At 47.9% G+C, this 21,840-nt stretch overlaps 1 protein-coding gene across 1 annotated transcript in view; it reads left to right on the top strand.

The window, feature by feature from the left end:
* Nucleotides 1-1,968: 1,968 nt before the first annotated feature.
* Nucleotides 1,969-21,840, top strand: part of SIDT1 (SID1 transmembrane family, member 1) — a gene marked incomplete at its 5' end in the record, with an annotated part of 29,857 nt that continues 9,985 nt past the window's right edge. Inside the window, 14 exons of the mRNA XM_009575047.1 lie at nucleotides 1,969-2,090; nucleotides 3,087-3,257; nucleotides 3,462-3,507; nucleotides 6,422-6,523; nucleotides 7,668-7,751; nucleotides 8,360-8,453; nucleotides 9,673-9,744; nucleotides 10,130-10,223; nucleotides 11,868-11,911; nucleotides 16,295-16,366; nucleotides 19,162-19,310; nucleotides 19,945-20,018; nucleotides 20,575-20,641; nucleotides 21,316-21,389. Coding sequence (XP_009573342.1) covers nucleotides 1,969-2,090; nucleotides 3,087-3,257; nucleotides 3,462-3,507; nucleotides 6,422-6,523; nucleotides 7,668-7,751; nucleotides 8,360-8,453; nucleotides 9,673-9,744; nucleotides 10,130-10,223; nucleotides 11,868-11,911; nucleotides 16,295-16,366; nucleotides 19,162-19,310; nucleotides 19,945-20,018; nucleotides 20,575-20,641; nucleotides 21,316-21,389 — 1,265 coding nt within the window. The remainder of the gene's footprint in view (nucleotides 2,091-3,086; nucleotides 3,258-3,461; nucleotides 3,508-6,421; nucleotides 6,524-7,667; nucleotides 7,752-8,359; nucleotides 8,454-9,672; nucleotides 9,745-10,129; nucleotides 10,224-11,867; nucleotides 11,912-16,294; nucleotides 16,367-19,161; nucleotides 19,311-19,944; nucleotides 20,019-20,574; nucleotides 20,642-21,315; nucleotides 21,390-21,840) is intronic.

Raw genomic sequence — 21,840 nt, 5'->3', positions numbered from 1 at the left:
TCTTAAATTGAGAATTTAAAAGAAGTAGAGGTGCAACTTTCTAAGTCTTCCAATGAATATAAATGAATTGTACATTTAAAGTAAACCTGACTGTCTGCAGCATATGCATAACCCATGTAGTTTCTGTATTCGTGAAGACAATGCAGAAGAGAATTTTCCACTATCTAGTTTGCATTTATGAGTAGTTAAGGATGTATAACCCAGTAGTACCATTTGCTGTGAGTCTGATGTGAGCTCCCCATTGCACTGTGCTGATGCACCCAGCCCTGAGGGTTCACAGGCTGGTGTCCAACTAGAGGCAGTATACATCACTTCACCTGCGGAGGTGGGCTCGCTGTAACTTTTTTTTGAACAGGCAGCTGGAATGTGTCCTTTCTGCAATGATAGCTGGTTTCCCCATGGATGGAGAATGGCTCCATGTGCTTGAGCCATCTGGCTTGACCATTGTATCTTCATGCTCTTTAGATTTATTTTCTGGTTCAGTTCCAACGTTGCTTCATTTGGGTTCCATTCCCTGTCACAGTGACTACAGCAAACACCTATAAACAAGCAGCAGCTTGTTCAGCGTCCCAGTCCCTGCGTTTGCCAGCTATACCAACGTGTGTTGGCTCTGCTCCCCCAGCTGAGGAGGGCAGCCACAGAGATTAAGGAAGCCCCAGAGTAACCTTCCAGTGCTGTCTGGTGTTGGCCTACTGTGTTGATACCCTTCAATTGTCACCTGTGAGTCTTGCTTTGTGATGGTGTTTTTCTTAACTTGGTTTTAGCATCCTGCTGTGAAATTTACTTGGAAACAAAACTGCATATGTAGTTTTTGTAGTCAGAAGGAAAAGCTGGAAGGCATGCCAAAAGAGTTTTGCAAAGGTTTAGAAACCAGGAGGCAATGGAAAAAGATTCCAGTGTTTGCCCTTCTATCTCAAGGGGTATTTAATTACATTATTTATGATGTTTTTTGTTGAAGACTTTATTTTTTAGGAATTGGTGGCTGTAGCCTCTGTATTATGGTGATGATGGCAGGAAAGTTGGTAATGGCTTTCAAGAAGGTGTTTTGTTCCAGTAAACTAAACTCCCATGTGAGCTTAGAATCACTAAACAAGAATAAATAGGAAATTTTCTTTTAGACTTGCAATTGCAGATGCAAGCCCTTTTTCTGAACCTGGTGTCCTCAGTGTAAGCATAAGCTGCCATCTCAGGTAGCTGCCCTTCTGCTACCTTGCTAACTCTGTATGTTTTTTCAGAAGGTGGCACCCCCTCCTACATTTGCTCTTCTGGCAGAGTGTAAAGTTGAGATATCTATGAAAAGTCTTTCACTGATCTAGTGAGAGTCCATTCTAATTTTTCAAGATGTGGTGGGCTTAAAACGTATATGTCTTATCTACCTGATATGCTTTCATCAATTAAAGGCCTCTAATTGAGATGTACTGTCTCTTCTGACGAGTTATGCATTCTCATACTCTGTTTTCTTGAGCAATGCGTGCAGCTCTGGAGAGGGAGCTGAAGAGATGTTCTTTTCAAATGGAAATGGTGCCATTTCCATTTGGTGCAGACGAACTGTTTGCTTGCTTCTCAAAGCAAATAGTAAACTGAGGGCTGTCTATGTTTTGTGTGTGCTTGCTTAATTTTATAACAGAAGTTATTCAGGTTACTCCCAATTGGGTAAGTGGAAGCTACTGAACTCTCTTCCTCTTACATCTGCTGCATTTGTCCACTGTGTCTTGTCTGACAGTCACCTCTGATCTGGGGACAGGGCTGTGATTCTGGATTAGAGCAGCAGCAAGGAGGCACTTCTGTAAATGACCTCTGAATCTGAATAACCAGTCCAGTGACAAACACTGCTGATCTCCCTGTGGATATTGACAGCATCTAGGTCAGGCTGAGGAAGGGGACAGGCTTCTCCCACCTAGATTTGGAGCTGTCTTGTTCTTTGCCTTTGGCTAACACCTATCTGTACTGTCCTTTCTCTTCCCACAGGTAGATGCAGTGCGGGTGTACGTGAACAGCAGCTCTGAGAACCTCCAATATCCTGTCCTGTTTGTAGTTCGCCAGCAGAAGGGAGTGCTGTCATGGCAGGTCCCACTAATTTTTCGAGGCCTGTAAGTACTGGAGTACTGGAGTCTCTTCCTTGTAACATGTTTGTCTGCCAGCTGCATTCAGCTTCCTCTGGTGCTAGATCTTGTTACTTGTGTAGACTGCAGGGCTTGGTTGCAAAGCATGCTTGCTCACTGTCGGCAGAACATAGGAAGACCAGGGTTTGGTAGGTAACCTCATTTGGCAGCCTGCTCTTGTCTCTTAGTTTCTCACATATGTATGCGGAGTACCAGGAGGCTTGTCTGCTGGGGATCTGCCTGTGTCATTAAACAGTAAATCTACCAAATAGCACTGTTGTCGTTTCCACAGCATGGTGCGTGCAAGTAGTTCTTGGGCTCTACTTTGGATCAGGGTTTGAACAAGCTCTCAAAAGAGCACCTGAACTGCTGGGTTACAGTGCATTTGGGGATTAAGGGCTCTCCTCTGTTTCTCGCCCCAGGTACACCTAAGTTGAGTCTGTTCTCGGGGGTGGTGGTTGTTTTGGGGAGTGCTTTCTTTGTGAAAGTGATGCCGCTGTGTAGCTTCAGCAATCTCAGAGCTAGTTAGACTGCAAGCACTGAGACTTTGCAGACACACCTTAGACCATCTCAGATGTGAAGCTTCATCCTGTGACTGAAATCCTGGCGCCAGGCAGCAGGTATCCTGCAGTGTCTTGCTTGATGCAGGGGATGGTTACAGCAGTGGCTGTTCTGGGCTGTCATTGCTCTCTCTGCCTCCAGCAAATGGCAGATGTGCTAGATCTGCAGATGGCACAGGCAGCCTTGAGGGAAGTGAAATGCTGGGGATGGCCAGTCCCTTGTGCAAACCACAGGAGGCAACAGAGGTGGAGTTTGAGCTCTGAATAAAAGACTGAACAGTCTTGGCCTTTCAGATTATGCAAGCTGGGGAAAAATAGTGTCATTCTTAGAACTGCAGAACAACTTTTTAACTGCGCGCTCTCTCTCTCTCTTTCTCTCTCCCCCATCCAATTTTCCCTTCCTTCCTTCCCCTGGCTGTTGTAGCTATCAGAGAACCTACAATTACCAAGAAGTGAGTCGGACCCTCTGTCCCTCTGAGCCAACACCTGAGACAGGACCCTCTGACCAGATTATATTTGTGGACGTCTCTTCCATGGCACCATTTAATATTGCGTATGAGCTGCTAGTCACCAGGCTCGAGAACTTTCAACTTGAGTAAGCTGGGATGTGAGAATACAAATGTAATTTCTTCATGTATCTGTAATACAGGGATTTAGTCCATCTACCTAGACTTCCCTTCTTTTTCCTTCCCAGAAAAAAAAAAGAGATTATTTCTTCTTTTGCTTAATCTGAAGGTACTCTGTGTGTATTCCAACTCTGAAAGTTTTAGACTTCAACATGCTGGCATTTCTTTTCTAGGACCAACAAAGCCTTTAACTTTACTGCCAGTCCTTCCCAGCCCCAGGTAAGGAGGAGTCCTGTGTGGCATTGCTTGTATGTCTTAACACATCCCAATGGTTGTTGTGATCCTTTGTTAGAGATGGCAAAAGCCTTATGTGACTAGGTTGTTTCCCTCTTAGGATGCAGGGCAGCTTCCTTACTGTTGAATTTTCTGTGGATATAGTGAAGAGGTAGCAATGCCTTAGCCCCTCTAGGGACATGTTTGGGTCCTTTTGCAAAGCAATTAAGTGAACCAAAAACCATGACCAGAGCAAATGGAATGGTATCTGCAGTTCAGGAAATTCCAGAAATATACACAAGTCCAGAGGCCCCTGGACTGCTACGCTTCATGGGAAGTGAGATGGTGTGCACCAATGTCTTGTTCCAGCCAGTGCTGGTTCAGTTGCCCTAGCATGACTAGCCAAGATGCAGTCTTTACTGGAGAAAAATAAATATGTAAATAAGTAAGCTGTAAAGGTACAACAGAACTCAGACTGCTCTTCCTTGCTCAGGCAGCAAGTCAAGTTGCAAGGTGATAAATGAAATGCCTGATAAGTCAGGTTATTAGCTCAGACGAGAGCACACATGTACAGCACATCCAGCTAAGCAGCCTTGTTTAGACCCCAACAGATACTACAAGTCCTCTCTTCAATGAAAATGCTGTTGGCAGTAACTATAGTGATACAGGAGCTCGTAGAGTTGGGAGAGTAGGTAATTTACCCAGGCTGTCTGATACTCCATTTTTGTTGTTGCTATCGCTGTTAGTAACACCACTTAATTTTAGGTTTCCTATTACCAGGCATGCCAGCTCATCTTTTTTGCTGTCAAATGTCTTAAGCTGGTCTGCAGATACGTGCAGTATTTTTTACTATAGAAGCGTAGGGAATGGTGGTGGCTCTTTATAAACCCTCATTACTTGGGATCTTGTATTTTGAATGTAGAGTGTTTAGGATCTGGCCTGTAATTAACTTTGTGGCTTTGGTCTGTTATTTCTCACAATTAATATGAGATTGGTGACTTTCAATTATAGGCCAGATACAGAGAGTAGAAGATGAGTGCTTCTTAATTGGTATAATTCTGAGGTTTTTGTAAATAAAAGTATTAAGTAGTCTGCAGGGGGAAGGGAAAAAAAAAAAAGGCAATTCAGAATCTAGATGAGTGTTGGAATAGCCCTAAGACTGGAAAAAGACAAGCGTAACAACCGAAGGAATTGTTGTCCAGTACCCAGCTCATGCCTGAGGGCAGAAGGAGAAATTAGATATGCTCGTATAAGTCAGGAGTGTTGTCTGGCTGTGTTTATACCACTCACAGACTGCAGGAGAGAACTGTAGGTCTCAATGCCCCTTATGCTAATTCTGTACTCTGATACGAGCATGGCTTAAAAAGAAAATTATAGAAGGGTCCTCATGGGTGACTTCCTGAAGGAAGTTTTCCTAAAGCTTTCCAAGGCTAGTGCACCTGGGAAACCCAAGAAGCTCAGACCGCCAGTGTCCTTGCTTGGCGGAAATAAAATGCACTCCGCTGAAGAAACCGGCTTGGTGAGTTGTCAGTTTGTAAGGACTTGCGGTTGGAGCCAGCACTCCCTCAGCAGTGAAGGGACCCTGCTCAGAGTGGGGGGTGGAGGTGGTGGTGGGAATAAATGCTTTAGTGAAAATAGGCAAACTTGGAAGAAGCCTGGGTGATTTCTTTTGTATGGCTGCCCTTCCAGTTGGGGGCCCTATTTCCTGGGAAGGGGATGGGGGAAGGGAAATTGGAAATGGCTGGCCGTTGCTCTGCACTAAGGTTTATGTGACATAAAGGGAGCTCACCAGTTGGGAATGTCTCAAGTTATGGTTTTGGAGCAGGAGCTCCAGTAGCTTCCCTCCCCATGGGCTATGCCTGCACAGGGTGGCAGCAGCAGCAGCCAGGTCACCATAAGGAAGGGAGGAAGATGGCTGGTGGCAGTCCTCAGCCTTGTGTCCCCTCTGAGGTGGGGTGAGGTGCCTATCAGCCCCTCGCAGTACCTGTGACTGCGAGCCCGAGCTCCCAGGGTCTGGGCTCCATGCGGGGTGATGGGAGTCCTTGCAGCAAGCCTGCCTGCTGGGGTGGGCACAGAAACCCTACTTCTCCAGCAGCTGGCTGGTGTAATACATCAAACTTTTACTGGAAAAATATGCAAATAATGATGTTGCCTAGGACATCTTTTTCCCAAATCTGAAAAGGCCCTTGCTGGGGCAGGGAAGGGCAGCTCCTGACCCCACAGACTGTCCTGTGGGCCTGCTCAAAGCATGGAGGCACAAGAAACACCATTCCTTGCCCCCAGAGGAAAAGTAGGAATATTGGCAGATGTTAGTTTCTCCCAATTTTTTCAGAGCTATAGCTGAATTATTTTCAAAGCTGAAGTGAGAAGAGAAACCCCCATTACCCCCCACCATCAAAACCAAAAAACCTAAATCCTACAACTAATATCAGGCATTTATTTACAAAACTCTCAGCAGAGTTCAGCTGTTTGACCTAATATTTTCCACGGTCTGTCTTTGAGGCAGCCCATCTGAGATAAACTCCATGATATATTCTGTCTATAAAGTACAGCCAGCAGTATAGAAACATCTGGAAATTGCTCATAGCAACAAAAAATGGAGTAGGCTATAAAATGAAGTCACTTTAGCCTGATCAGGTGGAAAAAAACTTAAGGGGAGCAGAAGCTATGCTGTATCTTGCATGTTGAAGATATCTGTGTCTAACAGCGTGCTGTGCAAGAGGAAGAGTTGTCTGTACATATTTAATCTGCTCTTCTGTAGTGTAAGGTTCTAATATTTGAAATCTGAATTTTTGTGAAAGCCCTCCGTGTCCAACCCCAAAGCCTAGCTTGGGCTATGCAGGTACCTTAGGGAGGCTCTGAAGCTACTGGCAGGGATGATTTCTGGACTGTAACTCTCGGTACTCTGCTTTCTCCTCAGTATTTTCTGTACAAGTTTCCTGAGGATGTTGATTCAGTCATTATTAAAGTGGTGTCTGATGCAGTCTACCCGTGCTCGGTTGTCTCTGTCCAGGATATTGTGGTAAGTCTGAGCAGAGAAGGGTAAGGAGCTGCCTGCTGGAGCTGTGATGGGGTCCGTGCTCCAAGAGCCTAGGAAGGGCTTCACCCTAGTGTAGTGGTGGTGAAGGGAGCCCCTGAAGGAGGAATGAAAATCCTGTGGGAAGGAGGCAATGACAGAGATGCTGAGTTCAAGCAGCTTGTACAGAGATTTTTGTTGCAAACAAGTGAACAAGCTGTTTCTCTCCAGCCTGTCCACAGGGCATTTGTTATGTTCCCCTCATGAGGTTTAACACCCTGCTGCCTTGTGACATGGGTATGTCTCTCTGTGGAGTGGTGTTGGATGGGATGCTGGTAGCTGAGGGAGGGGACAGTGCTGTTCCCTTGACACTCTCCTGGCTCAAGGCAGCATGGGGAGCTTCTGATTTCCAGACATGAGATCTCTCCTCCTTTCCGTTTCGATTTCGTCTCTCCACAATTACTCATCCCCTTTCCTGGGAAGGGCAGAACAGCTGTTCCCTGCCATGGAGGTTGGCTGTTGCTCGAAGCTGGGGGAAATAGCCCCATGTTTCTCCTCCTTTCCCACCTTCCTGAATGATGCAAGGACCTGCAGTGTGGGAGCAGCAAGATGGTGACAGAAGTCCAAGATGCCTTGGCTGCTGGCTCTGAAGTCCTGGCAGTCACCTTTAATACCTGGGGTGAGGAGAGAAATGGCTAACATCAACTCCTGCCCACATCCCTGTGTTTGAATGGTAAAAGGGCAGGAGGGGAGACTGTGACAGGTGATTTTCAACCTATCAGGTAATAAGAGTAGTGGGAAAGCGTAAAATGAGGGCAAGCACTTGGCATATAGTACAGACTGCAAAGCGTGTGACACAACCAGTATACAGCACTGCCCTGTGGGAATCATGGAGCAATCAATCTGAATCCTCTTCTGGGACTAAACTGCAGCCCTCTTGTGAGAATGCGGAGATCAGTGAGTGCAGGCCACAACTGGTGTTTTCAGAGCAGGTTTTCTAACTTCTGAATGGGTCCTGGTTGTTTTGTACCCTTTGTCACCCCAAGCTGGGCCCTTTTCTGCTGTTCTGCACTGTCTGTTCTTCTGCTGGCTCCCTGCGAAATTAGTTCAGATTTTGCCCTGGTTTAACCCTTAGTTGTGTCTGTTTTAGTGCCCAGTGTATGACCTGGACCATAATGTGGAGTTCAACGGTGTTTACCAGTCTATGACAAAGCAGGCATCCATAACGGTGCAGGTGAGATGCTGATTTTTGTCCCAGTGTTCATGTTTTTTCAGTGACTTGTCCTGTGCATCCTTAGTTTTATTTTGTTGATTCTGGTATGGCTGTGATCCTTTGTTTTTACTAGATCAGCAGATATCAGTAGAAGAAGAGATGTGAGCTTTTACTACAAAACCTTGTTTACATTTGCTTAAGTAGGTCTGTTATGTCTTAGGTGCTGAGGCTCTAGATCAGAGTGGCTGCAGCCAGGTGTCTTCTGTTTGAACCTTGACTCTTCTACCACTGAGTGGTGGTAGTAGGGCCTTACAATGAGCAAACCTTAGGTAGACAGTTTGCACTAATTAAAATAAATAAATAAATGCATTAGCATTGGTTTGGTTGTACTGGGGCACTGCTGTACTGCATACTGATGAACTCAGTCAGCTTATTGTCGGCAAAGATGAGGGGAGCATCCCCACAAGCCAAGCTCTGTCCAGAACAGGCAGGTCTCTGTAAGGCTGGTGCCTGTGTAGCAACTAAAACCTGATCTCTGGCCCTGTGGAGATCATCACCTCTGCTTTGCATTGGAGGGAGAGGCTGCTTCACTTCTCATGGATTCTGTCTTCTTCTGTCCTCCCATGCAGAGAAAGGACTTCCCAGGTGGGCAGTTCTTCGTTGTGTTCGTCATCAAGCCGGAGGATTATGCCTGTGGGGGTTCTGTGCCTTCCTCAATTCATGGTAAGTTGTACTGGGAGGCGGATTTGGTTGCTGCATCCAGGTGATGGAGCAGCAGGAGTCCTTGGGGACCTTCCTGTGGGATGACAGATGATGGTCATATAGCTCTGTCTTATCCAGGTAGCTGTGAGGAAAAGTGAAGTATGAACTTAATATTGTTGGGTAGGTTAAAAGTCTTGATCAACCCTGAAAGTGGCTAGCTAGTATAGCACCTGGCTTGCTGGGGTTATGTGCTCTCCTGAGGAGTCACAGGTGTCTTGGGAGGTACTGGGAACACCCAAGCAGTGCTGCTCACAGCTTTCTGGTTTTTTTTTTTCCCCCTACTGCTGTATTATCCTCCTGCCTGCACGGAGGCCCAGATGGCAATTCCTGCAGAGAGCATCTTCTCTAACTGTTATCTTGGGATCTATGACAGCCTCCCGACTTCGGGGGAGCAGGAAAAACTAGTAATTTTTAGGGGAATAATCTTAAAGACTTGTTCTTGTACCTTTCCCAGCCAGAAAACACTGTGTGCACCTCCTGGGCAGTGGTAAAAGCAAAGCCTCCACCACTCATGGTGGGTGAAACTGGACTGGGGGTGCAGCTGTCCCCATGACAAGCTGGAGCCCATTTCAGACTAGGGACATTCCTATCCTCAAAGCTGGATGGCTTCCTCCCTGTAGGAGAAGCAAGACTGCAACCAACAGATATACTGGGCTCTGCCAGTTCCCATCCTAAAAAAGAACTGTCACCTTCCAGGTGTCTTTCTCTTATCTTAAAGCTGTCAGCAGAGCTGTACTGGCAGGGTGTGCTAAGCCTTGCTGAAACATAACAAGACTCTCGCATGGCGTCCTGCACAGAAGTGTTTTGCCAGCAGAGTTTTGGCCAAAGGCAAAAATGGTGTCCCAGTATTTGTAGTGACAGAAACTGCCCTTTGGGGACTAGATGAATAGGAGACGAGATGCCTGTGGGATTCAGGCATCCAGACATGAGTAATGTATGGAAGACTCAAGCCGGGATTTCTTGTCTGAAAAACAGGCTGTGGGTAGAGGGGAAGTTGGGCAAAGGTATGGGAAAGGCTGTACATTGACAAGTCTGGGAAAGGTTTAGAGCAAAACCACACACAGATTTTAGTGAAAAGCCAGACTCTGGTGTTTTTACAAGTGCAGAAAACTGAGATAAGGGCCAGAGATCACTAATACTTGATTGTTTTTACATTTGCTGTACACTTTGCATCTCACAGGGAATGTCAACCGTACCTGGAACCTGCAGCGGACGAAGAATCTTCAAGTGACGATTGTGCCCTCTATTAAAAGTCAGTGTCTTTGTGCAGAGCAATGCAGCTTCATGGGGGGACTTGGCAGTTCTGCAAAGGAGGGTATGGCAGCCCTCTGATGGGATGGTGCAGAAAGCACCAGCAGAGGAGTCAAAAGCATTGCAGCCCTGGTCCCTTCCAGGAGGTGACGTGTGGCACAGGGTGGTCTCACGGGCACACCAGCTAGCACTGGGGGTGAAGAAATGGAGGGAGACCTTGCAACAGGTTATGGCGATTCCTCTTGAAGAAAGCAGACGGGTCTTGAAGGACTGTTTGGGGCTGGGCATTGTTGCCAGGTGGTATTGGGAAGAGCAGGACAGGAGCGCTGGCTCTGAGAGGGGCTGTCCCTGCTCTGTGAGCTGACTGATGCCTTCTCTTTCCTCAGAGTCCGTTTATGTCCAGGCCATGTTCTTCAGCTTCCTGAGTTTCCTCTCCTTTTACCTGGGCTCAGTGGTGGTTGCTTTTGTGCACTATATCAGGTGAGTCGAGCGGTTTTACAAGAACAGCCTTTCTGTTTCTCTTCATCCTCAGAGATGCCTCACCCTGCAGTGAATTCAGGGCAAGTGGGGTGGCAAGCATCTGAACAGAGCAGCCAAACAAATCCATGACTACTCAGTGGACTCCTACTGACCATCAGCCAGAAAACTTTTCTTCCTCTGCTGTGCGGATCATGGCAATGATAAAAACCCAAGGGTCGGCCCTCTAGCTTTTGTAGTGCCCCTACCCCTGGGTTTCCTTATAGGAGGACACCGGGTGGCGGGTGGGAATTGTGATAGGGCCAGTCTGGGATATGGGGTGCCAGAACATTAGGGAACCAAGGTACTTCCCAGAGTGCTGGACTGAGTACTGCAATAAGTGGCAGTGACCCAAATAGGGCCTTGGAGTCCCGAGAGTATTAGTTTCCTTCCTGACCTGCCTCCCCTCCCCGAGACCTTCATGCCTGGGCTTGTGTTGAGGGGAATATCTGCATCTGAGGTGAACTTGGGCACAGGTGCCACGACAGGTTGCTCTTGTGGGGGCGAGGGGGGAAGGCAAAACTCTTCCCAGTTGCCTCAGGGTCCCCTGTTGCTCACTGGAGATGATCTTGAAGTCCTCTTGAGTGAGAGCAGGACTGGAGTGGCAGGAAGGGGACAGCAGCCTAAAAGGGAGGTAAGATTTGCTCCTGTAGGGTGGGTAACTGCTAGCACAGTATGAGAGCCTTGCGGGGCAGCGGGCAGGTGCTCTTAAGATGCTGGGAATGGTGGAGTTTGTTGGGATCTGTCACTGCTGCCTGTATGGACAGTGACAACAGTTAAGCAAATCCTTTGTCCAAACCATGGAGGCTTGAGGGTAGGGGGGCCCCCCCTCCTGGGCAAAGCTTGGCATGAGAAGAGCCATATACAGCTTTCAGCAAATGCAGGTTGGTTTTGTGGGAGCCACACTTATCAGCCAGCTCCTCAGACCGAACGTGGCAGAGTTTTCAGCTGCTTCAGAAGAAGGATCTTAAAAGTTTGGTGCTCTGAAACAAAACAATTTCAAGATGGGAGCATGCCTTAACCTCAAGACACATCAATGAAACAACATTTAATGGGTACAACTCAATGAAATTACGTAAGTGTGTGTGTGTGCTCTTTTTTGCTGTTTTTTTTTTCTTTGTTGTGAGCATGTTTTTTTCTTACCCTCCCTAGCTTGGCACCTGCATTGAAGGAGGTGGTATTGGCTTAAGTATCGTGCAGATGCATGCCTCTAGCTCCTGCTGCCCTTTCAGTAGATTCTTATGCGCTTGGTCCCCTGAGCAGGGAGTTTGGTTTGGGAAGATGTTCTGAGAGTCTCTCCCAACATGCAGTGCAGGGTGGGATGGTCATGTAACTGGTTGTCCTGCCTCTGGTGGATAATTGAGGGGGTACAAAAAAAAAATCTCTGTTGCTTTGGAAGTCTGAGAGGTGGACAGCAAGCAGTCATGGCTGAGACATGCCTAGACCAAACAGTATTATGTTTGTTTGTTTCTTTTTGTTGGGTTTTTGTTTGCTTGTTTTTTAGAGCTTGCACCACGTTTACCTGTTGGTGTCCTAGATAATCCTGCCATGGCTGGCAGGTGATGGGGTTTGTTGGCTCTCTCATGAGTGCTGCCTGTTCTTTTTCAGGGTTCGGAGGAAGGCTTTGGCTGGGAGATTGAGTCCTGAGGATGGTAAGGTCTCTCTTCTGTTGTGTGACAGCTTTAAGTGAACAGCACAGGTCCCAGGCCAGGCAAGGGACAGACTGCCAGTCAAGTACCTTCTGTCCCTTCAAGCCTTCTTCCCTGTACATGTGTCACGTAGTCTCTGGTGCTGATGAAAGATGTTAGAGCTTCCTCTCTGCCCTTACAAGAGAGGACGTTTGAAGCAGGCTCCCCTGAACCTGGTCCTGACCCCTGCCCTGAGGAGCTGGCTTTTAGAGGGGTGGAGGAAGGGCAAGCCTTGGCTAGACCTGGCTACAGGCTAATGTTACTGCTGCCAGGTCTGTTCATTTCTAAACAAGGCACTTTGAGTTCGTTGGCTCTTATGCTTTAAGATTTCCTCTGCCTGGTTTAAGCATGGGGTCTCTAATTTTTTAATTTAATTTAAGTTTTAATTTGTTTTTAACTGGGAGTTGCAGACAACCAAGAGAATGAATGACTAATACAGTTAGGTAGTGGTGTTTGTGTTATTTACTTTGGTATTGGATTCAGTTTACTTTATGCTGCACCCACATTTCAACATGCTGCAGATTTCTGCATTATAAAAACATAGCCGCATCTAAGAGGCTACCAGTGAAAGATGGAAATTTTTGTCATGTGGATGGGGGGACACTGGGAGTTTCTGCTTTCTGGAGAAGTGTGGGAGGCCGGCCGTTTCATTTTGCTTAAATATTTAGTGCCTGCAAAGTAGTTCAAAGCATTGGTCTGAAGATAAAGGCATCATCATTTGTACCTCTCTCCTGGGGAACAGGAGGATGTTATGTTTTGGCAGCATTGAAAGGTTCTTGGTGAGTTCCCTTTTTTTAATCCCCAGCTTCTTCAGTCTCTCCAGTCTGCTACATACCACCAGATAAGCATACTCGTATAACTGAGCTGTGCTTAAAGGATCAGCAGTGGAACTTCACTCTGACCTGGCATTACTTGGGTTAATATTTCTGCCAAGGACCTGGGGGCATTTGGTTTCTCAGGAGTGGCTTCTTCAGCCACTGAGATCCACATAGGCATCCCTGTGTGTGGAATGTGTGTGAAGGGTTTTCTTCACAACCAAATGAGCAGGGGACTGTAAAAATGTGCTTTAAAATATTCTAATTTTAAGTCATTTGGGATGGATCCTGCTGTGAGACAACAGAGAAGGCACTGGAGAAATGGGAAGGGCCTGAGTGTTAGGGAGTTTCGGGAAGCTGAAGGGACCTGGCTGAGGCCCTGGAAGAGCTCCAGGATGGTGACAAGGGGTCACTGTCTAAGGCAAGGAGGCACAGTCTCAACCAGGTGAGACCAGAAGCCCCAGAGTGCCGCTGGTGCTGCAGCTGAGGGTTCAAGTGCTGAAGGCAGCTCAGAAGCTGCTTTCCAAATTGCTCTGGTGACAGGTGGAAGTTAAATTCTGGTCCTTGGGAAGTTCCTAAAGAAGCTGCAGGGCACAGATGCTTAACATTGACCTGGAGGGCAGAGAAGTGGGTTCCTGGGCAGGGAGGACTGTTGAACAGTATCCCTGTGAAAGGATGGAGGAGTGCAGTTCCTTCAGAGTTTACAGGTTTCCTCCCAGAGGCACCTGCTCCTCCTGTGACCTGTCCTCTCCCTTGTACTCTATGCCACCTTCGTAGAGCCCTTACCTCTGGGTAGGAACCACATCCTACCCCTGTGCTGTTTCTTTCTCTATTGTGTCTATTCAGTGTGTGTGTCTCACTGATGCCTATAAAATGGTAACTAGCATCTTCCCTGTCGTAGATTCATAGAAGAGTTTGGGTTGGAATGACCTCCAAAGATCATTTAGTCCAACCCCCCCGCAGTGAGCAGGGACATCTTCAACTAGATCAGGTTGCTCAGAGCCCCATCCAACCTGACCTTGAACGTTTCCAGGGATGGGGCATCTACCACCTCTCTGCGCACCCTGTCCCAGGGTGCCCCCACCCACATTGTAAAAAATTTCTTCCTTATATCTAGTCTGAATCTACCCTCTTTTAGTTTAAAACCATTCCCCCTTGTCCTATCACTACAGGCCCTACTAAAAAGTTTGTCCTTGTCTTTCTTATAAGCCCTCTTTACGTATTCAAAGGCTGCAATAAGGTCTCCCCGAAGCCTTCTCTTCTCCAGGCTGAATAACCCCAGCTCTCTCAGCTTTTCTTCGTAGGAGATGCGTTCCACGTCCAGATTACCCAGGGCACGCTAGCTTTCTCTCAATTTTTTTCTCCTCTTCCCACCCACTGGAATTTCTTTTCCTCCAAAGTACCCCCTGGGTCTCGCCTTCTCCATCACTTCCCTTTCCTTTCCCCATCACTTCCCTTTCCTTTCCTCTTCCCCACCAAGAAAGTGTGGATGGCGGTGCTGAGCAATCTTCTCTGACCATTGTCTTTGAATATCCTGCAACTCCATGTGTCCCTTTGCTCCTGTCACGCATCTTACGCCCGGTTTCTGTGATTAACTTTTTTTTTTAAACCTGTGAGACACCTCCCATTCCACATCATCACTATCTGGTGGAGGCAATAGCTGGAGGAACCACACCAAGTGTGGTACATTTACTTTGATGATTCACTCGCACACTGGGAAGTGAGACTGAAATTAGTGGTTGAGCTGGGTCTGAAGCAGCTGTTAGAGACAAGGCAGAGTGTGTCTTCTCCCTGGCCTCCCTGCTTTGTCCAGATTTAAATCTTCCCTTAGTTACTTGGGAAAGAAGGTTGACAAGTCACTTGAGAGTATGAAGCCTAAAATAGGGAGGGAGTGTCCCTGTGGGACAGGACCGATGGGAGAAGGAAGTGTGCATGTGCCTTGGTGCCATGAACATGGGGAAATGCTTCTCTTGCCCTCTTCCCAGTGGTCTGGATTTCCAAATGACTTTAAAGCAACAGGAAAAACTACCACGAGAGAGGGAGGGTTGCACAGCAGGTGAAGAGTAGAAGGTGGATCTTGCTCCTGCAGCAACCTAAAAAAACATCCTGCTAATCCCAGCTCAGGGCTGAATGAGTGTCATGTGGGGGCTGTGCCTTCCCTCTGGTGCTCAGTCCATGCCATGTTGTCCACTTCAGATGCTCCTCTGAGCTGTTCATTGCCCTGTCAGAGGGATGGGGCAGGAGGGTAGAGAAGCAGAAATGGAGACCAAGTCTTAGCCCATAGCCCAAAAAGCACAGTGAATGTGTCAAAGGAAAGCAGTAATTTGGACTTGAAACATCACATGTCATTACTGTATGGGTGCTCCCCTGCCTAGGAATCGGGCTCAGGCAGGGAGAAGTTTTGGGGCTCTTTACATATGTGGCTAATGGAAATGATATAAAAACCTACACAAGAGATGTTACAGAAGTGCCCAGAATTGATAGCTGGAACGAGGAGTCTGCCAATCCCTGTCAGTTTGGGACAGATCTGGCACTGGGAAGCCAGAGGTGCTGCTTGGGAAGCCAGGCCATTGACAGGCTGCAGTAAGGTTGCTTGGTTTTAAATACTATCCCATGTCCTGCATCCCTTTGCTGCTGACTGGTCACGCAATGTTGTTATGAGGGTGAAGCTTGACAAGCAGCTGGATCTGTCTCGCTGTTTGCCACTACTGGAAGGTGTGGTCCTCCTCCTGCTCTTGCTCCCTCCCTTTTGGGGAGATGGGCATTTGACCCCTCTGTGAGGGTGTTCAGCTGGCTGTGTTTCCTGACGTGCTTGTCTGCTGCCAGTTCAGCAGCTAAGCCCAACCACAGAGGGATCAAACAGGTACCAGGCAAAAAGAGAGAATGTGAAGCCAGGTGGGGAAAGTCCCAGTGCAACCTGACTGGGAGGTGCAGCCCTCCTTGCTTCAGATGTGTGGGCGCGAGGCAGGGACTTCCCAGCCCTCAAAGGCTTGCCCCTCTTGTCATCAGCATAAGATTGTGACCACTTTTTTGCGCGGAGCACTTTCGCTTTCTCCGTGCTTGGTTAAAACTATGTAGCAGCTGTCTTGCCAAAGGCAAGACTATGACTTGACCCTTCCAGGGATAACTGGAGGTTGCAATATTTGAATAGATCAATGTGTGAGGAGGGGAAGGAGAAGAATTAGAAATTCATAAGGGTGCTCTGAATATCGTGAGACTTGCTCTAGAATTTGCCAAGTCTTGCAGCCCCATAATGTGATCCTTACAGGGTGCTGGAGGGAGGCTCGTGCTTTTGTGAGTTGAACTGGCAGCCTGTGTGGGGAGGCTGAAGGGAATGCGTTTGCTTCACGTTGCAGAGCAAGGGTTTTCCTTTTGCATAGTGTGCTCTAGAGGGAGACTGCCATCTGTTTGGAGAAATGCTGCTTTTCCCAAGCCCCTCCAGCTCTTCAAGCTGTTTGTATTCACCTCGGAGATGTGTTTTGAAGCACTGACGTGAAGCTAACTGTCCCTTCTGGGTCTGTTTCCATCGCAGGATCTGGGATTATGACGTCTTCACACCCCATCACAGCCAGCACCCCTGAGGGAAGCAGCTATGGTGCTATTGGTATGGTATCTTTTAGAACTAGGGGCACGGGGAGGGTTCTGCGTGGGGCAGGGGAAGGCACTTTAAGCTGCTTTGAAGCCAGAAGGGAATAAAGCTGCAAGCTGCTTTAGGAGCAGCTTGCAACTGCTTGAAAAAAAAAATTGCAGCTTGGGAGGTTCAGGTTGCACTTTAGGGCAAAACATCTACACCAAAAGGTGGCAAATCTCTGGAAGAGGTGCCCAGAGAGACTGTCACTGGAAATGTTTGTCTCAGCTGGACAAACCCACAATCGCCTGATAAGTGTTGGTGACAATGCTGCTTCAGGCAGGAGGTTGACTAGGGACTGACAAAGGTCCCTTCCAACCAAGCTTCTAGGAGTCTGTTATTAGCTCATCAAGCCTGCCTTTAGACCAAAGCATGCCTTTCACTGGAAGGCTGAAGTGTGCTGCAAGGCAAGGCAAGAATCAGAGCTTTTTGTGGTCCAGAGGTTTCATTAGGGGAGAAATAACGTCATGCTGTCAACAGGTGAACCATGACCTGGCAGCAGAGAAGGAAAAAAACTCCCAAGGGTCCTGCTAATCTGAGATGATGGGAAATACCTTCCTTTGCCAGAGTATTTCTTAGTCTCCTTACAACAGTTTTCCCTCCTGTGGAGGGATTGTTGTTGAATAGCTCAGTGCTGTGGACTTTTGGGCATAATCCTTGAATTTGACAGCTTGGGGACCCAGGTGCAGGGTGAGGTAGTGCAGGTCCAGGGGAACGTGAGGCAGCTGCTCAAATGAGAGAGGAGAGCAGCTCAGTGTAATTTTTGGTCCCAGCTGAGGGTGCATTTGCTCACTGTGGTGTAAAGACAGCCCTGACGCTCCAAATGTCACCCAGTTGTTGGACTGTGAAGGTGTGATATCTCTGAACGCCTGACAAAGAAACACAGAACTGATATTTCATGAGGTTTGGGAAAAATTCAGGAGGATTTAAGTCCCGGAATAGAGTTGAGGGCTTCAGCACCACCCTACCCTCCCTCCTCCCCTTCCCCATTCCCAAGAAAATGCTTTAAAAGCATTTGGGAAATGAGGAAGAAACGTGTGTTCTGCTCATGCTGGTTGTGGTGGGTTGACACTGGTGGACGCCAGGTGCCCATCAAAGCCGCTCTATCCCGCCCCCTCCTCGACAGGACAGGGGAGAGAAAATATAACGAAAGGCTCGTGGGTTGAGATAAGGACAGGGAAAGATAATTCACTAATTACCGTCATGGGAAAATTAATTTAATTTATTACCAATCAAATCAGAGTAGGATAATGAGAAATAAACCCAAATCTTAAAAACACCTTCCCCCCACCCCTCCCTTCTTCTTGGGCTTAACTTTACTCCCGATTTTCTCTACCTCCTCCCCCCCAGCGGCGCAGGGGGTCGGGGAACGGGGGTTGCGGTCAGTTCATCACATGTTGTTTCTGCCGCTCCTGCCTCCTCAGAGGGAGGACTCCTCACACTCTTCCCAGCTCCCGCATGGGGTCCCTCCCATGGCAGGCAGTCCTCCATGAACTTCTCCAACATGAGTCCTTCCCACGGGCTACAGTTCTTCATGAACTGCTCCAGAGTGGGTCCCTTCCACAGGGTGCAGTCCTTCAGGAGCAGACTGCTCCAGTGTGGATCCCCCACAGGGTCACAAGTCCTGCCAGCAAACCTGCTCCAGCGTGGGCTTCTCTATCCACGGGTCCAGAGGTCCTGCCAGGAGCCTGCTCCAGCGCAGGCTTTCTACGGGGTTACAGCCTCCTTTGGGCATCCACCTGCTCTGGTGTGGGGTCCTCCATGGGCTGCAGAATGGATATCTGCTCCACCATTAACCTCCATGGGCTGCAGGGGGACAGCCTCCCTCACCATGGTCTTCACCATGGGCTGCAGGGGAATCCCTGCTCCGGCACCTGGAGCACCTCCTCCCCCTCCCTCTTCACTGACCTTGGTATCTGCAAAGTTTTCTCTCACATATTCTCACTCCTCTCTCTGGCTGCAATTGCTGTTGCGCAGTTTTTTTCCACACCCTTCTTAAACATGTTATCACAGAGGTGCTACCACCGTCGCTGATTGGCTCAGCCTTGGCCAGCAGCAGGTCCGTCTTGGAGCCGGCTGGCATTGGCTCTATTGGACATAGGGGAAGCTTCTAGCAGCTTCTCACAGAAGCCACCCCTGTAGCCCCCCAGCTACCAAAACCTTACCACGCAAACCCAATAGACCGCTATGGGCAGTGGGCTGGCTGGGAGCTTGGCCAGCCTGTGGGAAGTGCAGGCACGTCCTGCTGGTCTGCAGGTGACCAATACCGTTCATGCAATGGGAGCAAGGCTGATGCTCTGCCTGCTTTGAAAAATTGACTTTCTTGCTCTTTGTCTTTTGTTCTACAATATTTTTAGGAAAGCTTATATATAAAGCTTCTATAAAATCTGGAGATTAACTAGGTCAGCCTGTTTCTGACTCCTGAACAGTCTGCTGCTTTCACTAGAGCTTTCTGGCTTGTCTCAGGCTTCCAGATTTCAGAGCCTAGGCTAGTAAAGAGTAGAAAATGTTAGAGATGAAAAGTAATAGAATAAAAGCATGGGAAAAACCAAAATGCTGCAGAGGAGGGAAGATAGTCCTTGAAAGTGCTCTTAGCTGATATCTGAGACTTTTAGGAAGGTTTGTGATCATGGAAAAACTTGTTCCCTGAAATGGCCATATCAACTTGTCCCAGCAGATTGCGGCTGATATCTGGGGCAGCTTTCTTGTTGCTGTGCATACAGGGATTTAGCTTTTACCTTGCCTGTTTCCTTCTTCCCGCTCTGCTCCAGACGAGTCAAGCTCCAGTGGTGGACGTCAGTTGTCTTCCCCTGAGCGTGGGCTGCCAGCTGGTTCTGACACAGACAGCTCTGTGGAGGAGGAGAGTGACTTTGACACCATGCCAGAAATTGAAAGTGATAAGAATGTCATCCGCACTAAGGTATGGCTGGCATTGAAGCTGTGGCCGGATGGTGGACCATGGACACATCTGGGCCAGGACCAGCACTAGTCACTTGCCCGCGTTTTTAAGTTTCCACTTCCCTTTTAGGTGGATTTAATCTAATAAAGCCGAATATGCTTCTTAGTGCTTTTTCAGAGACTAGAAAGTTTTCCTGCTGTGCTAAGTGTGCTGCTGAACTGAGTGATTTAATATGGAAAATCAGAATGTATTGGGGACTTTTGAGAAAGGAGGAAGAAGCCCAGAATGTCCCAGAAAGTCCAAGGAGATGGGACAGCATAGGGAGAAAATAATGTGCAATAGTAGGTAGTTACCTGGTATGAGCAGTGTGACTTCAGTAGATGTACAGAGGTGCTTTAAACTAGCAGCTCTCGAACTGCCTCCTTTTGTCACCCCGTACTGCTCTGTGTGGTCAGAGCCATTCCTGGAGGTCAGAGGGTTTTGCAGAACTCATTCCCCACAGAATCAAGGGACAAAATGAGCTCGTGTAAAAAAAGGTCCAGATAGCACCAAGCTGCATATTGTCCAAATACGTCAAGATCTTCTACTGGCTTCTGTAGTCTTCATTAGTTCTTTTCTGTTTTCCTCCCTCTTTCCCCACCCAATAATGTTTTAGGTGTTCCTCTATCTATCAGACTTGTCCAGGAAGGACCGAAGGATTGTCAGCAAAAAATACAAAATCTATTTCTGGTAAGGAGAAGAGAAACTGGTAAGGCCCAAGCTCTGGACCCAGTCTCTGGTTGTGGAGTCTGTGCGCATGCCCTTCTTCTGAACCACGCTTTAGACCTGAAGATATTCTTTAAGCCGTCCTGTTACACATTCTGGCCCTGTTCAAGTCAGTAACTGCAGATCCCACATACCTCAAATAAGGATATTTGTGGACCAGTGCACACATGATGCTGGCAATGGATTCTGGTTTGCATAATTGCTTTAAAGTGTGGTAACAACTGGTGTGCTGGAACATACTGGGGAAGGGGAGAAATTGGCACTCAAACACATGAGCTTATGGTCCATATCCTGGCTTTTCTTGTGCCGTTAGCATTTGCCTCCTCTTTGCATTAGCACGTTTGTTCTTCTGCTTCAGGAGATCATAACCAGAGGTATAAAGCTCCAGCTGGGAGAGCAGGGTCTGTGCCCTTAGGCACCGAGGTGTACACATTCCTCCAGAAGCACTGTGGGGCTCTGTTCTGGGTGTCCACCAATTGTTTTGGTGTGTGTAACTGCTGTTACTGTCTCCTCTCTGCAGGAACATCATCACCATTGCAGTGTTTTATGCCCTGCCAGTTATCCAGCTCGTCATCACTTACCAGACGGTGCGTTAGGCTCTGTGTGGCTGTTCCCCGTGCTTGGGTACTCTTGCCTTTAAACTTGCTCTGTGGTTGCATGGTGTAAGGATGATAGTTGTAGTAAAACTGGGATCACCCAGGAATCCTGCTCTGTCTGAGGGGCCGTTTACCTTAGTTGCTCTCTCTGCACCACGTGTTGAGTGTTTCTACTGGCTTGGCTCACTGAGCTTGCAGTTCTGCTATTTTTACTTGGGAAGCGGGAATGCAGCTGTTTTCCTGCTCATCTGATGTCTCATTTGGGGCCTGTTTCATTTTAGAGGCAGGAGGAATCTGCTGTTATCTCTAAAAGACAACTGAAAGCAAGTAGGGTTTGCTGTGGTATGAATGATTTTTCCTCCCTTCTCCCCTTCCTGCCCTTGCTATCCTGCTGTTATTCAGATATCTGCAAGCAGATCTATTAGTGGTGGGGTTGAGAGCACACAATATGTTTCCTCTGAAGACTGTTGTCAGGTTTGTGGCCTGTGGCAACATCTTGTCCCCTGCTAAAAGCTTCACTTGCAGATGTCAGTACTCCCCTGTACCAGTGCTAGAGCTAGGCTGTGTCCTGGTACACCTTGTGTACACGCAGTGTTTGCATGGAGCAAAGCCCCCAGAACAGGGAGGATTTGCTAATATCAGGTCTTCACCTCCTCTCTGTCCAGGTAGTGAACGTGACAGGCAATCAGGACATCTGCTACTACAACTTTCTGTGCGCCCATCCCCTTGGGGTGCTGAGGTGAGTGAGCCCTGTGGTCACTGCCTTATTGTCTCGTGCCTCCTGCGTGTTTGTGCTGTGCCCAGGTTAGGATTTTAAGACCACTGAGAGTTTAGGACTCTGAGCTTTCTGTTTTGCTCAGCAGTGGCTTTCTGTTGCGGTGAGACACATGCACCTAGGAACATATGGCACCTGTGCTCCCCTAGTAAACCTACGGCACAGCAATGAGGTGCTCCCATGCTCTTTTGGATGCTTTCACTTGTATCCAAGGAGCAGCAGCTCTGCAAAGAAGTTCAGATCAGTCCTTTCAGTGCAGCATTTCTCTGAATTAATGTGGGAGTGCAAAGAAAGCCCAGAGTTGGGAATCTCACAAAGGAAGTGTTAAATCCACTGGGGCAGGTGAACTACTCAACCTGAAATTGTCATCCAGGGTGTAAAACTGGCAGGTGTTTGGCAGCTGCTGAGGTGGAGG

The sequence above is a fragment of the Fulmarus glacialis genome, unplaced genomic scaffold, assembly GCF_000690835.1.
Source record: "Fulmarus glacialis isolate BGI_N327 unplaced genomic scaffold, ASM69083v1 scaffold83, whole genome shotgun sequence".
NCBI classification, from domain to species: domain Eukaryota; kingdom Metazoa; phylum Chordata; class Aves; order Procellariiformes; family Procellariidae; genus Fulmarus; species Fulmarus glacialis.
Note: the sequence above shows the minus strand (reverse complement) of the source record. Positions and strands in the feature narration are given on the sequence as shown.